Source organism: Leucopleurus acutus (genome assembly GCF_964270905.1).
Source record: "Leucopleurus acutus genome assembly, chromosome: 16".
Taxonomy (NCBI): domain Eukaryota; kingdom Metazoa; phylum Chordata; class Mammalia; order Artiodactyla; family Delphinidae; genus Leucopleurus; species Leucopleurus acutus.
Genome location: NC_139158.1, coordinates 58,109,856 through 58,125,597, shown reverse-complemented (window position 1 = coordinate 58,125,597; position 15,742 = coordinate 58,109,856). Strand labels below are relative to the sequence as shown.

Here is a 15,742-nt window from a genome sequence, read left to right as displayed (position 1 = left end):
CAGCCACGACAATCCCGTTCCTCTTTGCCAATACTCAATTTCCCAGGCTCCCCTGAAGTGAGAAGAACATGTGACTCAGTTCCAGCCCACAAAATTTAAAGGGAATGGTGCTGTGAAGCTTCTTGGAAAGCTTTTACTTTCATGATAGAGTGCTGCTGCCTCAGTCACTTCACGCAGCGGTGGCTGCCGCCTTGTGGCATGGAGGGAACATGCAAAAGATGGGAGAGGAGGAGGATGAAAAGTCTAGGTCCTTGATGAACCAACACCTATGACACTTAGAGGATGCTTATGTCCAGACTTTTTGTCAGGTGAGGAAAAACGAACCACTCAGGTCCTGTGTATCAGGTTGTGTTACTTGTAGCAGAGTGCATTCTTGATTGAGGGTCTTTGTGAGGATGACCAAAGGAATTATAAAGGACAGCTTCCTACTTGAAGCACGCTTGGGTCGCTTCGCCTTTGGGGCCTCACCACTAATTACAAACCGGTTCTCAGCCTTCATGTGTTCTGCCCTCAGACTTTGGCTAATCACTGTAAGGTGGCTCAGGATGCTGCAGGCTGCATCTAGTTGTCCTGCATCACCTGCCTTCTGACCAGCAGTCTGTTATCCAGATTCTGAGCTGGAACTAGTTTGAAACCCTTTTGGCAACAGTCTGAGCTGAAGAGAAAGCCCCTTTGGGCAGAAACGTGGAACCACTACTCCTCCTGGGCAACAGGGAGGAGCTTGGGCTTTGGGTCAACCTCCTGGCACGGCCCAGTGAGCACCTCCAGTCTCATGCCTCCCCTGGGAAATGTTTACTCCAGCTTTGCCCTCCACACCCCCCTCACCCAGCCTCACCTCCCACACCTGCAAAGACACAAGCATGCCGAAAGAGTGCCACTCAAGAGGCTTTCTCCATTTTATTTCTTTGGGAAAAGAAAACGAAGTCTTTCCATCACATGTGGTAGAGATATATATTTATATATATTTATATATAATTTCTTTTGTGGTTGGAAATCCCAAAGCTAAGTCTGTTCATATTTTTTTCTATTTTTTTTTAACCTACTAATGCCTCCTCTTCCCCCTGCCCCTCTGGCCCAGGCCCAGTTTCTGGGGCAGGTGCAGTGAAGGGTGAGTGGAATGGGCAGTGATTGCCAGGACAGCCCCCCACCCAGCTCAGAGATCTGGTGAGGGGCACTGGAAAGGGCTGTGCAGAAGGACAGAGGCCACAGAGGCACTCCTGTTTTTGTGGGGGATGCACAGCTCGTTAAACAGTCACCAGTCATGGGAGGAGGCTGGTCAGGGGTCGGGGAATTGCTCACAGTAGTTGCCAGCTCCCTCCACCCTGCCCCACAAACCCAGTCTGTGGGTGGGAAGGAGAGAGTAAAAAGAGAGAAATACAGGGGCTGAGGGCCAAGCCTCCTCTGATTTTTATTGCTGGTGTGTTAGAAATTTGCCTTTCCCTTCTTATTTTGGGGAGATGGACTCTGAGAGGGCCCCCAGAGGAGGAAGTGACATTGGCTTCCCCAGTCCCCACTGATGGCCATGCCAGGCCTACCCTGGGCAAACACTGGGCTACTTCAGGCCTCTGGGACCCAGAGGTCAGTGATCCTCTCAGTTCAGTCTTGCTCTTCAAGAGCAATCATAGCCACCCCCACCCCCCAAAACAAGGGCCTCAGGCTCAAGCTTGGGCCCAGTGGAACTTGGAAGTGGGCAGTGCACCAAAGATCAAGCAGTTTTCTACTGGAAGAAAAGGTGAGGTTTGGGGGAAGAGATGGCCTAAGACAATGATGTTCTGAGCATGAAAGCAATAGGCTGAGCACGAAAGCAGAAGGTGGCTGAGGGAATCAAGTCAGGGAAAACACAAGAAGACATCACAGACACTCATGTGACCTCAGAAACTAGGTGAGGGGAGTGCCTGAGAGGCAGGTGGCACTTAATAGCTGTAGTTAGAGCTGGACAGTGGCCCTGGGTGTGGGGTCAGCCAAGCAGATGGGGCTGTTGTCCTGTGGGATCCTGGTCAGAAGGGTGAGGGTAAAGCTAAGAAGCCTCCAGGTGACCCTTCTCAAGAATAGGATGGCAGATCTTCCCTGGGCACTGAGCCTCCAGCCCCAGCCCTTCTCTCCTCCAACACACACATATGGACACACACTCAGGACCAGGCCAGGCTCTGAGGCCTGAGTCCAAGAGACCTTGGCAGGGAGGGGCTGGGCAAGTAGCCCTCTCAACCACAGGTAGGCCACCTGCTCCCGTTTGTCCTGCCAATCTGCCCAAGGAGGGAGAAAAGTACTGGAAGGAGAGAGGCCAGGAGTCCAAGGTGCCAGCTTTGGCAGAACGCACGCAAGCCCCCTCAGGTTACGTGGCCAAGGAGATGGGTACAGAGAGCATCTCTGGACACAGGGTGGCCGACAGTAGCAGCCCAGACCCACCAAGGAGCTGGGCACCTCATGGCACTGCAAGGCCTGCCACCTCTCCAACAAGGGAGTGCCAAGAAAAGGAGCATGAGTTCCCCTGCTGCCTGGGCTCCTCATCCCCACTCACTCTGCCCTTCCCCTGTTTCCTCCTTGGGAGGAGGGTCGAGTGGGCTGCCCAGAGGGGCAGTGGTAGAGCTGGGAGACACCCAGTGAGGGGAGGGGAGGGGAGGGGAGGGGCCTGGTCACAGCTGCTTTGAGAACCTCTTTGGTCTGGGGATACAGGGGATGGGGAAAAGAGATGGCGGAGGGGGGGACACTGGGGACTCTGGCCTTTGACTGGGTATTTGTCAAAAGGCCACATGCCCAGGTAGGGGATCAGATTTCTGTGGACTCGATGCGCTCGAGGCGGGAGGGGGTCCAGGCTTTCTTCTCCTCCCCATGTTGAGGTGTAGGCGTGCTGGCACCTCCCGCAGCCCCCCGCTCTCGCAGCCGCCGCTCCAGCTGCTGGTTGCGCTGGTACATTTCCACATAACTCAGTTGCAGCTGCTTCTGGTACTCGATGACCTTCTCCTTCTCCTCCAACCACACTCGGCGCTCCTCTGCGAAGCTGGCACCCTGGCGCTCCCGGGCTCGCCGCTCAGCTGCCAGCTCAGCCTGCAGGCGCCCCACCTCCCGCCGCAGGGCCCGAGTCCCACTCTCCCCCCCAGCATCCACCTCCCCATCCAAGGAAACCAGGGAGGTGGCAGCAGCCACCCCAGCCTGACGGCGCATCTTGGCCTCGTCGCTCTCGCAGGTGGCCAGCACGTCCTGCGGCTCGGCCGGGTCCACTGGGGTCAGCGCCGGCTTGAGGCAGGCAGAGGGCAGCTCGCCCTCACCCAGCTCCAGGCTGGCCTGTTTGCTGCTGAAGGAGTCCCTCAGGCTGAGCAGCTGCTCCTCCTTCTCCCGCAGTGAGGCCCGGCCCTCCCGCAGCTGCGAGCGCAGCCCAACAATCTCACTCAGCTTCTGGGACACATCCGCCTGCGAGTCCTTCAGCTGCTGCTTCAGTAGGGAAATCTCCCCAGCCTTCTGGCATACCTGGGCAGGGACAGGTGAGAAGAGAAGTCAGGGTGAAGGCAGAGCTCTGCTCACCCACACCCCAGCCCCCATATCCAGCCCCAGGGCATCAAGCTGCCCCAGGGCTCAGGGTCAGCTCGTCATCATGGCAGAAATGACATGCAGGCTTCCCTCCTCAGACTTGGGACAGACATGGCTAATCTCACACAGCCTGGGACAGCTCTGGTCCTCACAGACACTCCTAATTGATCCCTGCACAACCTTCACACCTCTTGTGATAGTTGTGGGCTGCTGCTCTGGGTTTCTCCAGAGAGACAGAAGGAAGGGGACACAGGGAGATGCCCAACCCCCCAGTCTGCACCTCCCACTTAGTTTCCTCCATCCGGGGCAGGAAGTCGGCCTGTTCCTTCTGGCAGGCGGCAACCTTGTCCTCAAGCTCTTCCCGTTGCCTCATCAGCCGGGCTGCCTCCTCCTGCAGCTGCTTCTTGTCCTGCTGCAGCCGCAGCACCTGCAGCTGTAGGCCTTGCTGGGCGCGCTGGGCGCGACGGGCCACCTGCTGCAGCTTCCCACTGCAGCCCTGCCGCAGCTCGGCCAGCTCACGCTCCCAGGCCTTCTGACGCTCCTCCAGCACCTGGGCCACTGCCGCCTCACTCTGCTCCAGGCTACGCCGCAGAGCTGCCACCTCCTGTTCCTTCTCCCACAGCCTTTCCTCTAGCTCCTGGATCAGAGCACTGGGCGAGGGTGGTGAGCAGGCCGCAAATGGCAGGCCTCCCCCTCCGCCGTCCCCTGATCCCAGGTGGCCTGGCCGCCCCATGGATGAGGATGACCCACTCTTGCTGGAGGCCCGCACACTGTCAGAGGTTGCCAGGTCCTGGTAGCCTGACCCACCACCGCTGCTGCTGCCACCACTGCCACTACCATAGCTGGCAGTGCCAATGCGGTTGATGTGGCTGGTGGAGGCACTGAGGGGCGCCAGGTGCTGGCTATAGCTGGAGCTGTAGGTGGGCAGGCTTGTGAGTGAGTTCCGGCCTGAGTCTGAGAGGCCGCCCCCTCCCCCACCCGCTGGGGTCATGGTCCGAGACTTGTCCAGTCCACCCTTGAGGCCACCAGGGCCCTGGCGTCCCTCAGGGGTCCCGTTGGTCTGGGGGGGGCACAAGTTCTGCATGGAGTGGAAATTTTTGGGTACAACAGGCTTGAAGGCCGAAGGCCGAACTAGCGGCTCTGAGCACTGCACAAAAGCAAGGAAGGGGGAGTCGACATCAGGATGGGACCTTAGCCTTGCCCCCAGTCTCTTCCCTCTGATCTAGACTTGTTCAGCCCCACCTCCCACCCCCATTGGATCTCCATCCTGGGAGTCCCTCCTGGCTGGAGTCCCACCTTATATCCACCACCTGCCCCCCTCACAGCCAGGTCTTTGCCCTAGACCTACCAGCTGGAGTTGGCCCCCAAGGCTCCCCAGCCCAGCTTCTATCTCAGCCCCTACAACGCAAAAACGTCCAAGAAGGCCCACTTCACCCTCCTCTATGGGCTGCCTCCTGCCCCAGGAAAAGGCCCCAGGGACTGACCTGGTCTAGCTTGCCAGAGGTGGCCAGGAGCTTGGGTGGGTGGCTGGGCTCACGATACTGTGGTGGGGCCTTGTCACTGCCGCCGCTGCTGCTGCTGCCACCACTGCTGCTCACCACATTGCCGCAGACATCTGTGTGGTCATTGCCCCGTAGCTCGCCATTGAGGTAGAGTGAATTGGCGAGAGCCTTGTCCTCCGAGGGGTAGCGGCCTGGCCTCTCCCTGCTGGCCCCACTGCCACGGGGGCCAGGGAAACTGCCTTGGCTGCCCCCACCCCCCGTGCGGGTGCCCACACTCTTCATGGCGAACTCCTGAGTGTGGGCCACCCCACTGCCCACACTGCCCATGGCCAGACGAGGGTCTGGGGGTCCAAGCTCAGAGGGCCGAGGGGCAAAGGCCAGGAGGGGATCCCGCCCTGGATCAGCGCGCACAGGCAGTGTCTCCAGCTTCGCCATGACTAAGCCAGGGGGGCACTGTGGGCACAGGTGGGAAAGCAGATAGGTCAGCTCCACCTCCACTCCCACCATCCCATGCAAGCCCGACCCGGCACCACCTGCACCCTGCCCCTCAGTGTCTCCTTCCTTATAGTGGGTACAAGAGTTCCCAAACACCCAAGGTAAAGGAATGGGGCTGGGTAAATAATGATAGCTTGGTAATAGGGGCTGCCCGTTGCACACCTGACAAAGCCCAACCCCCAGGGACTATGCACCTACCCTCCTAGCTTTGCTCTGCTCAGTATTCCATTCTTTAACTCCCACCTCAAACCCACCTCCTTCATGAGCCTCCCAGACACAGTGACCCCCTCAACTCTTAACTGCAACCCCCAGAACTCAGGTGTACTTTACTCTGGGTCTGGACCCCTATATCCCAACCTCGTGGGCTGGGGAGATGGGGTTGGAAGGGGACAGCAGTACCTGAATTCAGTAGGGAACCTCAGAACTTAAGGGAGGGAGAGAAACCCACCCCTGTCCAAAAACTGTGGATGGGAGTCCTTCCCGGGCCCCTAACCCAGGGTGTTGCAGTCAAGGGCAGAAGTGGAGGCTCACTACCAGCGCAGGATCCTCTCCTTGCCTCTCCAAGGGGGTGGGGGGCCGACGGGTCCTCAAGCCTTGGACCCTCCGAGGCCCGGTCTGCAGGGGCCATGTGCCTCACTCTCGCAGCTCGGCCAGGACCAGCTGCGCGACTTTGGACGGGCCGACTGAGCCATCCTGGACTGCAGTTTTCTCCTCTGCGAAATGGGAGGAATGGAGGACCTACCTCGCAGAGCTGCCGCATGCCAGGCACCCCAGGGAGGCGGGCGCGGGGAGGGGACAAAGGTATTGGGGGTCTGGTGGGCGGGAGCTGCCGCGGCGGCGCTTATCTGGGCCACCAAGGGCATGCCCCGCCCCTCGCGGACTGCCGGGGACCCCAGCAGCAGCGCCTAGCAGGGGGCCCTCCCGGAGGTCTTTCCAACTCCGCCGCATGGGGGCCTGGCACGAGAGGGCCCCCTACCCATGGTCAGTACCTCAGCAGAGGCCCCCGGGCTGGCTGAGGCCGGGGCAGAGGACGCAGCGTCGCCAGCGCGGGCGCCTGCCATGCCTCCCTCCTGGCTTGCTGTTCCTACAAGTGGGCGGGGGCAGGAGCGGGGCCTCCGTGCCCAGCGGCGCCCAGGAGGATTCCGCGCCTGCAGAACCCCTCCAAGAATTCACTGCCTTCGGGAAGACTTCCTGGATTACTCCCCTCCCCCGCTCCTTGTGGACCTTGACCCTGCTTAGTTCACCGTGAATTTCTCTGAGCCCTTCAGTGGACGTGCGTCCCTCCTCCCCCAGGGCCGGCCCACAGAAGCAGGGGGAGCAGGGCCTCGGGTTACCTGCGCTCAGGAAGGCCCCGCTTCCTGGTTCCTTTGTCTCAAGTCCGCACCTGGGAAGACCTGCCCCAGAGATCCTCATATCCAGCCGGGCAGTGGGAGCAGGCAGTGCCTGCTGTGAGTGTAGACGCTCAAATACGTGTGCCAGAAATGGCAGGGGGCGCCCTTCAGGCCTTTAACCCCTGTTCCCACCAGAAACCAGGCAGGGAGCCTTCCTTCTCTGCCAAGGTGAAGGGGTACTGGTAGCAGCCTTCGGCCCCTTGAGTGCACTTCAAACTGTCTTCTACCCATATGCCCATTTTTAATGCTGTGTTTGTGCTATCAGGCCCCAGACCAGGGGAGCCTTAACAAAACTCTTGCCCTTCAGTCTTCTGGCCATCACACCTGGAATTACAGCCCTAGGTGGTTGGAAAACTTACCACAAACCAGTCCACACTGACTTTGTAAAATTCCATTCTATCAGCATCTCCCCCCGACCCCCCAGGTGTGGAGAACAGGACTTTACTACATTGCTCCCTTAAGCTAATCTGTTCCACATGTCCCACAAGGCTGAGACCTAGGGTGAGTCAAGAGAGGCACCTAGGGCTCAATTTAGGTGCAGGATCAGCAAGTGCAGGACCCTGAGAGTGAGTGCCTCCTTTCATCTGGTGACCTAGGTGCCTCCCTTTTTTTTTTTAAATATATTTTTGGCTGCATTTGGTCTTCGTTGCTGCATGCAGGCTTTCTCTAGTTGCGGTGAATGGGGGCTACTCTTTTGCGATGCGTGGGCTTCTCATTGCGGTGGCTTCTATTGTTGCAGAGCACCGGCTCTAGGCACGCGGGCCCAGTAGTTGTGGCTCAAGGGCTCTAGAGCGCAGGCTCAGTAGCTGTGGTGCACGGGCTTACTTGCTTGGCGGCATGCGGGATCTTCCTGGACTAGGGCTCAAACCCGTGTCTCCTGCATTGGCAGGCGGATTCTTAACCACTGCGCCACCAGGGAAGCCCTACGTGTCTCTTGACTCACCCTGGCCATGCTGTCTCCACTCCCAGTGTACTCCAGCCCAGATATCCCCCTCCCATTCTAAGCATGACCCCCTTCTCTTGCCATCTCTGGATGCAGTGTAGGGAGCAGCTAGGGACTGAGAGGGTGGAGGCTGTGAGGCCTGAGGCTTAGAACCAGTGGGAAGATCTGGGCAGGGAGGAAGAACGGACAGAATTTCATACAGATGGTGTTCAGGGGGTGGGGGCAAGGGAGGAATCTGGACTGGGGCACCAGGATGGATGTGACACCCTTAACTTGACAGGAGGAGAATGTTTGGGGGAAATGGGTGATTTGAGGAAGACCAGAGAAAGATATCTGTCACATACCGGATAGAAAAAGAGACTGGAATCATGAGCATTCAAGGGTGGTGTGGGTGGCGCCCAGCATGGAGCTCGAGTGGTAGAGCCCCAGAAGACTGGGAGGTGGTGTGGGAGTGGGAAGAAGGCCAGGAGAAGGCAGGCCCTGAAGACCAAGATGGAGTGGGCTGCAAGAATGTGGGGGCAGCTCCTAGTGTTAAAAAAGGGGCCAGGGCTTCCCTGGTGGCGCAGTGGTTGAGAATCTGCCTGCCAATGCAGGGGACACGGGTTCCAGCCCTGGTCCGAGAGGATCCCACACGCCGCGGAGCAACTAAGCCAGTGCACCACAACTACTGAGCCTGAGCTCTAGAACCCGTGAGCCACAACTACTGAAGCCCACACGCCCAGAGCCCGTCTCTGCAACAAGAGAAGCCACTGCAATGAGAAGCCCACGCACTGCAACGAAGAGTAGCCCCCGCTCACTGCAACTAGAGAAAGCCCGCGCCCAGCAACGAAGACCCCACGCAGCCAAAAATAAATAAATTTATATTAAAAAAATTTTTTTAAAGGGACCAGGTAAAATTGGGATTGGCGGGGGTGTCCTGAATTTGGCAGGTGGAAACATCACGTGTCTATGAGAGAATGATTTCAGAAAAGTGGTGCAAGGCAGAGCCAGACTACAGGAGTAGGAGGGGGGTCTGGAGGGAAAGATGGAAGAGTTCCCTTCTCTCTCTCTTTTTTTTTTTTTTTTGCGGTACGCGGGCCTCTCACTGTTGTGGCCTCTCCCGTTGCGGAGCACAGGCTCCAGAGACGCAGGCCCAGCGGCCATGGCTCACGGGCCCAGCCGCTCCGTGGCATGTGGGATCTTCCCAGACCGGGGCACGAACCCGTGTCCCCTGCATCGGCAGGCGGACTCTCAACCACTGCGCCACAAGGGAAGCCTCCCCTCTCTTTTAAGAGGAGGCCAGAGAAGGCAGTAATTTAAGGTGGTTTGGCATCCAAGGACTCTCTTCTAATTTTAGAATTTAACATGGTAGAAACCTGAGTGTGGTGATATCCTGAAGGAAGGCATCAATAGTGAGATTAGAGATCTTGGCAAGGGGGCACCACCAAAAGCCTGGATGTGGACAGGAGCAAACCTCAGAAGTGATCATGTTGATCATGAGAGTGACAGGAAGGTTCTTTGCAAACTGTAAGGTGCAGTACAAACATGCAATACTACCTTCTCTGAGATTCAGTAAAGGAGAATCTGACCATAGGTTGGGGCTGATCATATTCCACCCAGACCCACTGTTTCCCTGGATTGTGTGTGGTCCCCAGGAAGGCCTGGATGCCCAGAGTCCTGGATGGATGGAAATGAGGTCCCAGAACTGTTTCCTGAGCCTCCTATCCCTGTGGTTTACCTGGGGAATCTTTGACTACCAACCCACTGCAGCTCTCCCTGGAGTCTCGTTCTCCAAACAGCTTCTTGCCATAATTCTAACCTGTTATGGTCAGCCCCATACAAGCGTTCCCTGCCCCTTCTCTCTCCCAAGCTTGGGCTGCTGCAGCTTCTTTCCACAAAACCCCAGCAGGGACTGGTAGGATAAGCAGGGGCGTATGTTTCCCTGATAGGTGGAAACTGAGCCCAGGGGAAGGGTTTGAGCTTCATTTGTGGGTCTGGGTCCTGAACTAGCCCAGGTAGCTGAGTGTGGTCGGCAAAGACAGGCTCATGGCCTCAGCTCAACAACCTGGGATGACAGCCTGTTGCCCGATTCTGCCTCTATCTCTGTCCTATCAGCTCTCAGTGCCTAGGACATTACACACAGTATTAGTGGTCATGAACGGGCCAAAGAGACAATACCTGGGGGTTACATGGGCAGGTCCTTCCATCCTACAGTGACCACCCACCCCACCGTAGCTGTGTCCCTCCCCAAACTAGGAATACCCCACCCTTCTCTTGGGTCTCAGAGGCCCTAAGCTCAGCCCATTCACCCCCTAAAGATCTCAGCAGCCCCTCCTGCCAGCATCTTTGCGGGGGGCTCCTCACTGGGCTTTCTTTCTCAGCACTCCCTCCCCTGTGCAGCTGCCAAGTGACCCTTTCTAAAGGGCAAAGCCGATCTTGTCTGTGCTCTGCCCAAATTCTACTGCACCAAGTGCAATAGACAGAGTTATGGAGGTATCAGCTCCAAGTGTAAATCCCAGCTCAGCTGATTAGGGGTGGAACTGCATGCAGGTTATTCCACCGTGGGTTCTCACACCTACCCTACAGGAATCTTAAGAAGTGAATGTATTACGGGTAAATGCCTGGCATTCCTCTCAGCCCTCAGAACCAGAGCAGAGCTTGAAGCAGGGCCCCCAAGGCCTCTCCTGTTGCTCATCCTATTTCCCTTGACCTGAGCCCCTCTGCACTCTACACACAAAATCTCTTCTCAGCTCTCTGTGCCCATCCTGCATCCTTCAAGGACCAATCCAAATGCTGCCTCCCAGGAGAGCATCCCTGATCTACCCTGGGAGAGGGGGTAGGGTGGTCTTGGAGCACTTGGCTCAGGCCACTCCAGGGATATTTCATTCTGAGACTGGCCTGTGAGTACCCCCAGGGGGAACGGACGGCAGAGTCTTGGATCTCTGGCCCCTAGCACTGAGGAGATACAGAGAGAATGTGTGTGGGAATGCTAGTTATGAGCAATGCAAAGAGGCAGTGAATCGGACAGGAAAATCAGGAAGGGCTTCCGAGAAAAAGGACTGAGGGAGAAAAGGTATCAGGGGCACTGTAGGGCTTTTGGGGGTGCAGAGGTCTCCAGAACTTCTTGGTTGGGATGTGTTAGGGAAGATCCATCTTCCCTTGGCGACAAAGGGGGAAGGGCCCCATTCCCTAGATCCTGGCTCTGATAAATCCCATGTTTCAGGAGTGAGGGGGCTGACAGCGCCCCCCCCACACACACCCCGAGCACACACACGCGCACACACGAGCCTCCCGCACGGGGGTGGGGGTGGGGGGTGGCGGGTGCTCGGGCGCTGCCCACGACAGAGACCCCGGCCACAGGCCATCCCGAGGAGGTGCCCGGGGGTGGGGTGGTCTCTGCGGTGGGGGGAATCCCTCCCGCACCTCTCGGTGCTCCCCACCAAGGCGTGTGGCCCGGGGGGCGGGGCGCAGAGGGAAGAGGTGACATAATCCGGGCCGCACCCCCTCCGGCCGCCACCTTCCCCCAGGCCCTGCGAAGCATCCATGACATCATCGGCCTCATCTTCACTCCCCTCACCCCCAAGGATCCCAGCAGTGGGACGCGCCCCCTCCCCGGCTCCGGGTCCTACCGAATGAGCCTCGCGGTGCAGCGGGCAAGGCGACAGACAGGTCGGAGCCGGGAGGGGCGCCGCAGTGGGCCTGCCTCACTTACTCGCTATCTCAGGGTCCGGTGCGGGGTCTTCGGCGCGGGCGCCGCCAGCCCGGCTAGCTGGCGCAGCCAGAAGCCCGCCCGGCTGGGCGCGAGGCGCGGGCCCGGCTGCGCTCCGCGCCCCTCCCGCTCCCCGCCTGGGCCCCGCCCACTCGCGGCTGCGGCAAACGCGGGCACGCCCTCCAGCCACGCCCCCCGGACCCGCCAATCCCGGGGCTGGGGCGGGGCCCAATGCCTTAACCCTTTCGTCGCTGCGTCCAGGCCCGCGCGTGGGACCCCTCTCTTTCACCCACCCCAGGGCGCCGCGAGTCTGCCCCGAGCCCCCTGCTTATTCCCTGTTAACCCTCAAGACCTTTGGGCTCAGCCCCCAGTCTCTCCTCTTCAACAAATCCAGTAGGACCGCGCCCTCCTTGAACCCCACATCTTTGGCGACAGGGAGGAGCCCCTCTGGCTTGGGGAAGGGGCTCTAGAAGCTAAGCCCCGAGCCCTATTCCTCTCGCGCTCCCGTTCTTCGGGACGCGACTTCCCAGCGAACGCCGTGGAGACCTTGCAAGTCTGCAAGGTGGGGGCGGGGCGAGACGTCTGGAGTGGATCCGACAACGCGCTTGGAAGACCCTTCGCGGGCATAGGGGAGGCTTCGCGGGTCGTGACTGTCCGTCAGCAATCGGAACCGGTTTGAAACTTGATTGTCGCGGAGGATCACCGTCGTGGGGGAAAAGGCGGTTGACAAGGAAAAAGACATAACATTACAATCGAGCAGGGTTTGACTGCTTCACCCTGTGGGCCGAACATGGCAGGATGCCCGGCCCTTCGGAGTGAGAGGGAGTAAGGTGGTTCGTCTCAGATCTGGAGCACCAGCTTCGCACGCGCTTGCCAGGTCTGTGAGAAGAGTGCTCATTCCGCCCCTGGTGGCCCGGGAGGACTGCCGGGAGGAAGAAGTCTGTCTGGAAGTGAGGCCTTAGCCTTGAACAGGGTAGACAAGAAAGCCAGGCCTAGGGTTCAGAATTAGCAAGAGCCTGGAGGCACAAAGTGTCTGTCCTAAAAACTGCAGCGTATCCACTCCGGCTGGCATTTAACCCATTGTAGCTCTACTGTTAACAGATGACTTGTTTGGTCATCTGTCATCTTATTTTATGGTTTTTATTTCTGGCTATTTCCTGTTTTCTGAATTTTTCCATATTTGCTTTTATCTGCTATAGTGATTTGCAATGCAGAAAGCCTGTTTTTAATTCTCCTGGTTGTTGCCTTTATCAAATAAAAATGCAGTTTATATTTCACAAGTTATTAAAGTCAATGACAAATCATTTATTTTTATGTTCCTCGTTGTGTAATGAGAAATTTCCATCTCTTGGCCTGCTGCCCTCACACTTACTTTTATCTGTCCACTTAATCTAGGATGATAGACCCAACTTTTTTTTTTTTTTTTGCGGTATGCGGGACTCTCACTGTTGTGTCCTCTCCCGTTGCGGAGCACAGGCTCCGGACGCACAGGTTCAGCGGCCATGGCTCACGGGAGCAGCCGCTCCGCAGCATGTGGGATCTTCCCGGACCAGGGCACGAACCCGTGTCCCCTGCATCAGCAGGCGGACTCTCAACCACTGCGCCACCAGGGAAGCCCTAGACCCAGCTTTTGTTTTTACACTTTTTTTTTAAAGTCAAAAAATCCTCTTTTTCAATCGTTTTTGGCTTTTGCGAACCCTTCGTTTAATTAGTAACAATGTCACTGCCAGTTTTTTATGCACTAATTTTTCTGTTCCTCATTCAGACTCATCTCCCACTTGACTGGTGATTTCAAGGAGAACTCTGGGATGTTACCTTTTTCTAAGTCTTTGCCCTAGGTGAGAATGCCTTTCTACTGTCTTTACACACATGGTGGCTTGACTATTTATAGAATTCTTGAATCTCAAACTATCCCCATCAAGACTCTCTTGTCCTTATCCCATTCTTTTGGCTCTTAAAATGGTAGCAAGTACACCTGAAACTAATATAATGTTATATGTCAATTATAGCTCAAAAAAAAAGGTAACAAAGCTGGGCTGGTCTCTTTTATTATTATTATTTTTAATATTTATGTATTTATTTGGCTGTGGCGGGTCTTAGTTGCAGCAAGCAGGATCTCTGGGGCATGCCAGATCTTTTTTTAGTTGCGGCATGCAGGATCTAGTTCCCTGACCAGGGATGGAGCCCTCAGTCCCCTGCATTGGGAGCGTGGAGCCCTAACTGCTGGACCACCAGGGAAGTCCCTGGGCTGGTCTCTTTTAGGCAAGCAATTCACCTGGTGCTTGTTGGGATTTTTCTTTACCCTCAAAAGTCAAACATTTTGCCAGTATAATTCTCAGTATAGGCATTTTTCTGTTACTTTTACAAAAACAAAAAAGGTCTTCTTTTCAACTGAGAAAAGTTTTCTTCTATGTTCTTTCTTGTTCATTCTATGAACAGATTGTTTAGGATATTTTTCTCCCCTAAAATTATCACGTTGGATTGCCATTGTCAATGAAATCTCTTTGTCCCTTTTATCTGAATCCTGGAGACACTATCTCAAGTTTTTTGTTTTTGTTTTTTCAACATCACTGATTTAATTTTCTTCAGAGTCAAAGGTACTCTGTTTTCTCTAATAAAATATCTCATTCTGTTTATTTTCCTTTCATTTTAGCCATTTTCTACCCACCTCTGTCTTGATCTCAACTTAATCTCTTTTTATAGTTCTCTGTTCTTATGTCACGGAGAATGTGGTTTTGCATCTTAAGAGCACCAAGAAAATAAGAGAATAACCGTATCTGGCTCTGTTCTAATGCATATGAAAACCTTGATAATGTGGACAATTTTCTGGGAAATAAAATTATAAAAATAAGAAAGATGTTGAAAATATTATCCAAGAAAGATGTCCAAAACAGGCTCTAGGCCCAGATGGTTTAATGGAAGAATTCTCTCAAACTTTCAGTGAACAGATAATCCTCACCCTATAAGTCTGTATCAGAGCGCAGAAAACCAAAAATGGTAAATATTTCATTTTATGAAGCCACAATTCGCAATAAAGGAGGATCAGAAAGGAGAACTACAAACCAGTCATACTTATCAGTTCAGAGGGGGAAAAAAAATCCTAAATACAAATCAAGGAAATAAAATTAAATATTATTGTATATGAACTTAATAATCCATGAGTGTGTTAAATGAGAAAAACAATCATCATAATAGAGGCCAAACAGTCATTCAAAAATCAATACCCCAAAGAACCCTCATAATTAACCAGGAATGGTTGAAATTAAGATTCAGTATTTTGTGCTTTCTTGACAAAAATCTAGAGGGCCTCAAATGGCCTAACTGAAAGTTGCCCTAGTCAAACAATCCTCCTTATCAAATGGATGAGGTGCAGTTTCTGCTTATCTCTGAGTATTGTAGTGGGTTTCAGTTCTCTGCCGGCCCTCAGATTTATTCAAACAAGCGAATCAGATCCCCTGCAGGAACCAGTGGGCACTCACCCTCTTGCTGCTACAAAGTCTGCCTCCCACAGTCCCTGGTTGTTCACTGTATTCCTGAGTGCAACACCTGTGTGGCCCTGGGTGGCTTGTGGTGTTCTCCTCCCCTGGGCTGTGAGTATATGTGCTGTCAACCTCACCTGCTCAGTGTCAGGTATTGTTTTTGGCCATCCCCATAACCCTAAGGAGGGAATCTCTGCCTCACCAATGGGGTGAAGAGCAAGTAATTAAAACAAGAGTATATCAGACTAACAGGGAATTCCCTGGCAGTCCAGTGGTTAGGACTCCTCATTTTCACCGCCAAGGGCCCGGGAACTAAGATCCCGCAAGCCGCGAGGCACAGCCAAAAAAAAGAGTGTATCAGGCTAACAAGAATTAAAAACCCACGTTGGTGAGGATGTAGGGAAATAGGAAGTCACAAAGTGTTTTTTTTTTTTTGGCTGCGTTGGGTCTTCATTGCTGTGCGCCGGCATTCTCTAGTTGCCGTGAGCAGGGGCTACTCTTTGTTGCGGTGTGTGGGCTTCTCATTGCGGTGCTTCTGCACGGGCTCTAAAGCACGAGCTCCGTAGTTGTGGCACACGGGCTTAGCTGCTCCGCGGATTGTGGGATCTTCCAGGACCAGGGATAGAACCCGTGTCCCCCTGCACTGGCAGGCGGATTCTTAACCACTGAGCCACCAGGGAAGCCCCACAAAGTATTTTTGAGAGTATAAATTGGTTCAA

General features: G+C 55.2%; 1 protein-coding gene across 1 annotated transcript; it reads right to left on the bottom strand.

Moving 5' to 3' along the window:
- Positions 1–872: 872 nt before the first annotated feature.
- LZTS3 (leucine zipper tumor suppressor family member 3) lies at positions 873–11,543 on the bottom strand. The gene is given in 6 exon segments (XM_082857144.1): positions 873–3,465; positions 3,806–4,672; positions 5,010–5,480; positions 6,057–6,095; positions 6,097–6,235; positions 11,465–11,543. Coding segments are annotated over 5 exon segments (2,130 nt in total). The 5' UTR covers positions 6,151–6,235; positions 11,465–11,543; the 3' UTR covers positions 873–2,766.
- Between the last annotated feature and the right edge of the window lie 4,199 nt (positions 11,544–15,742).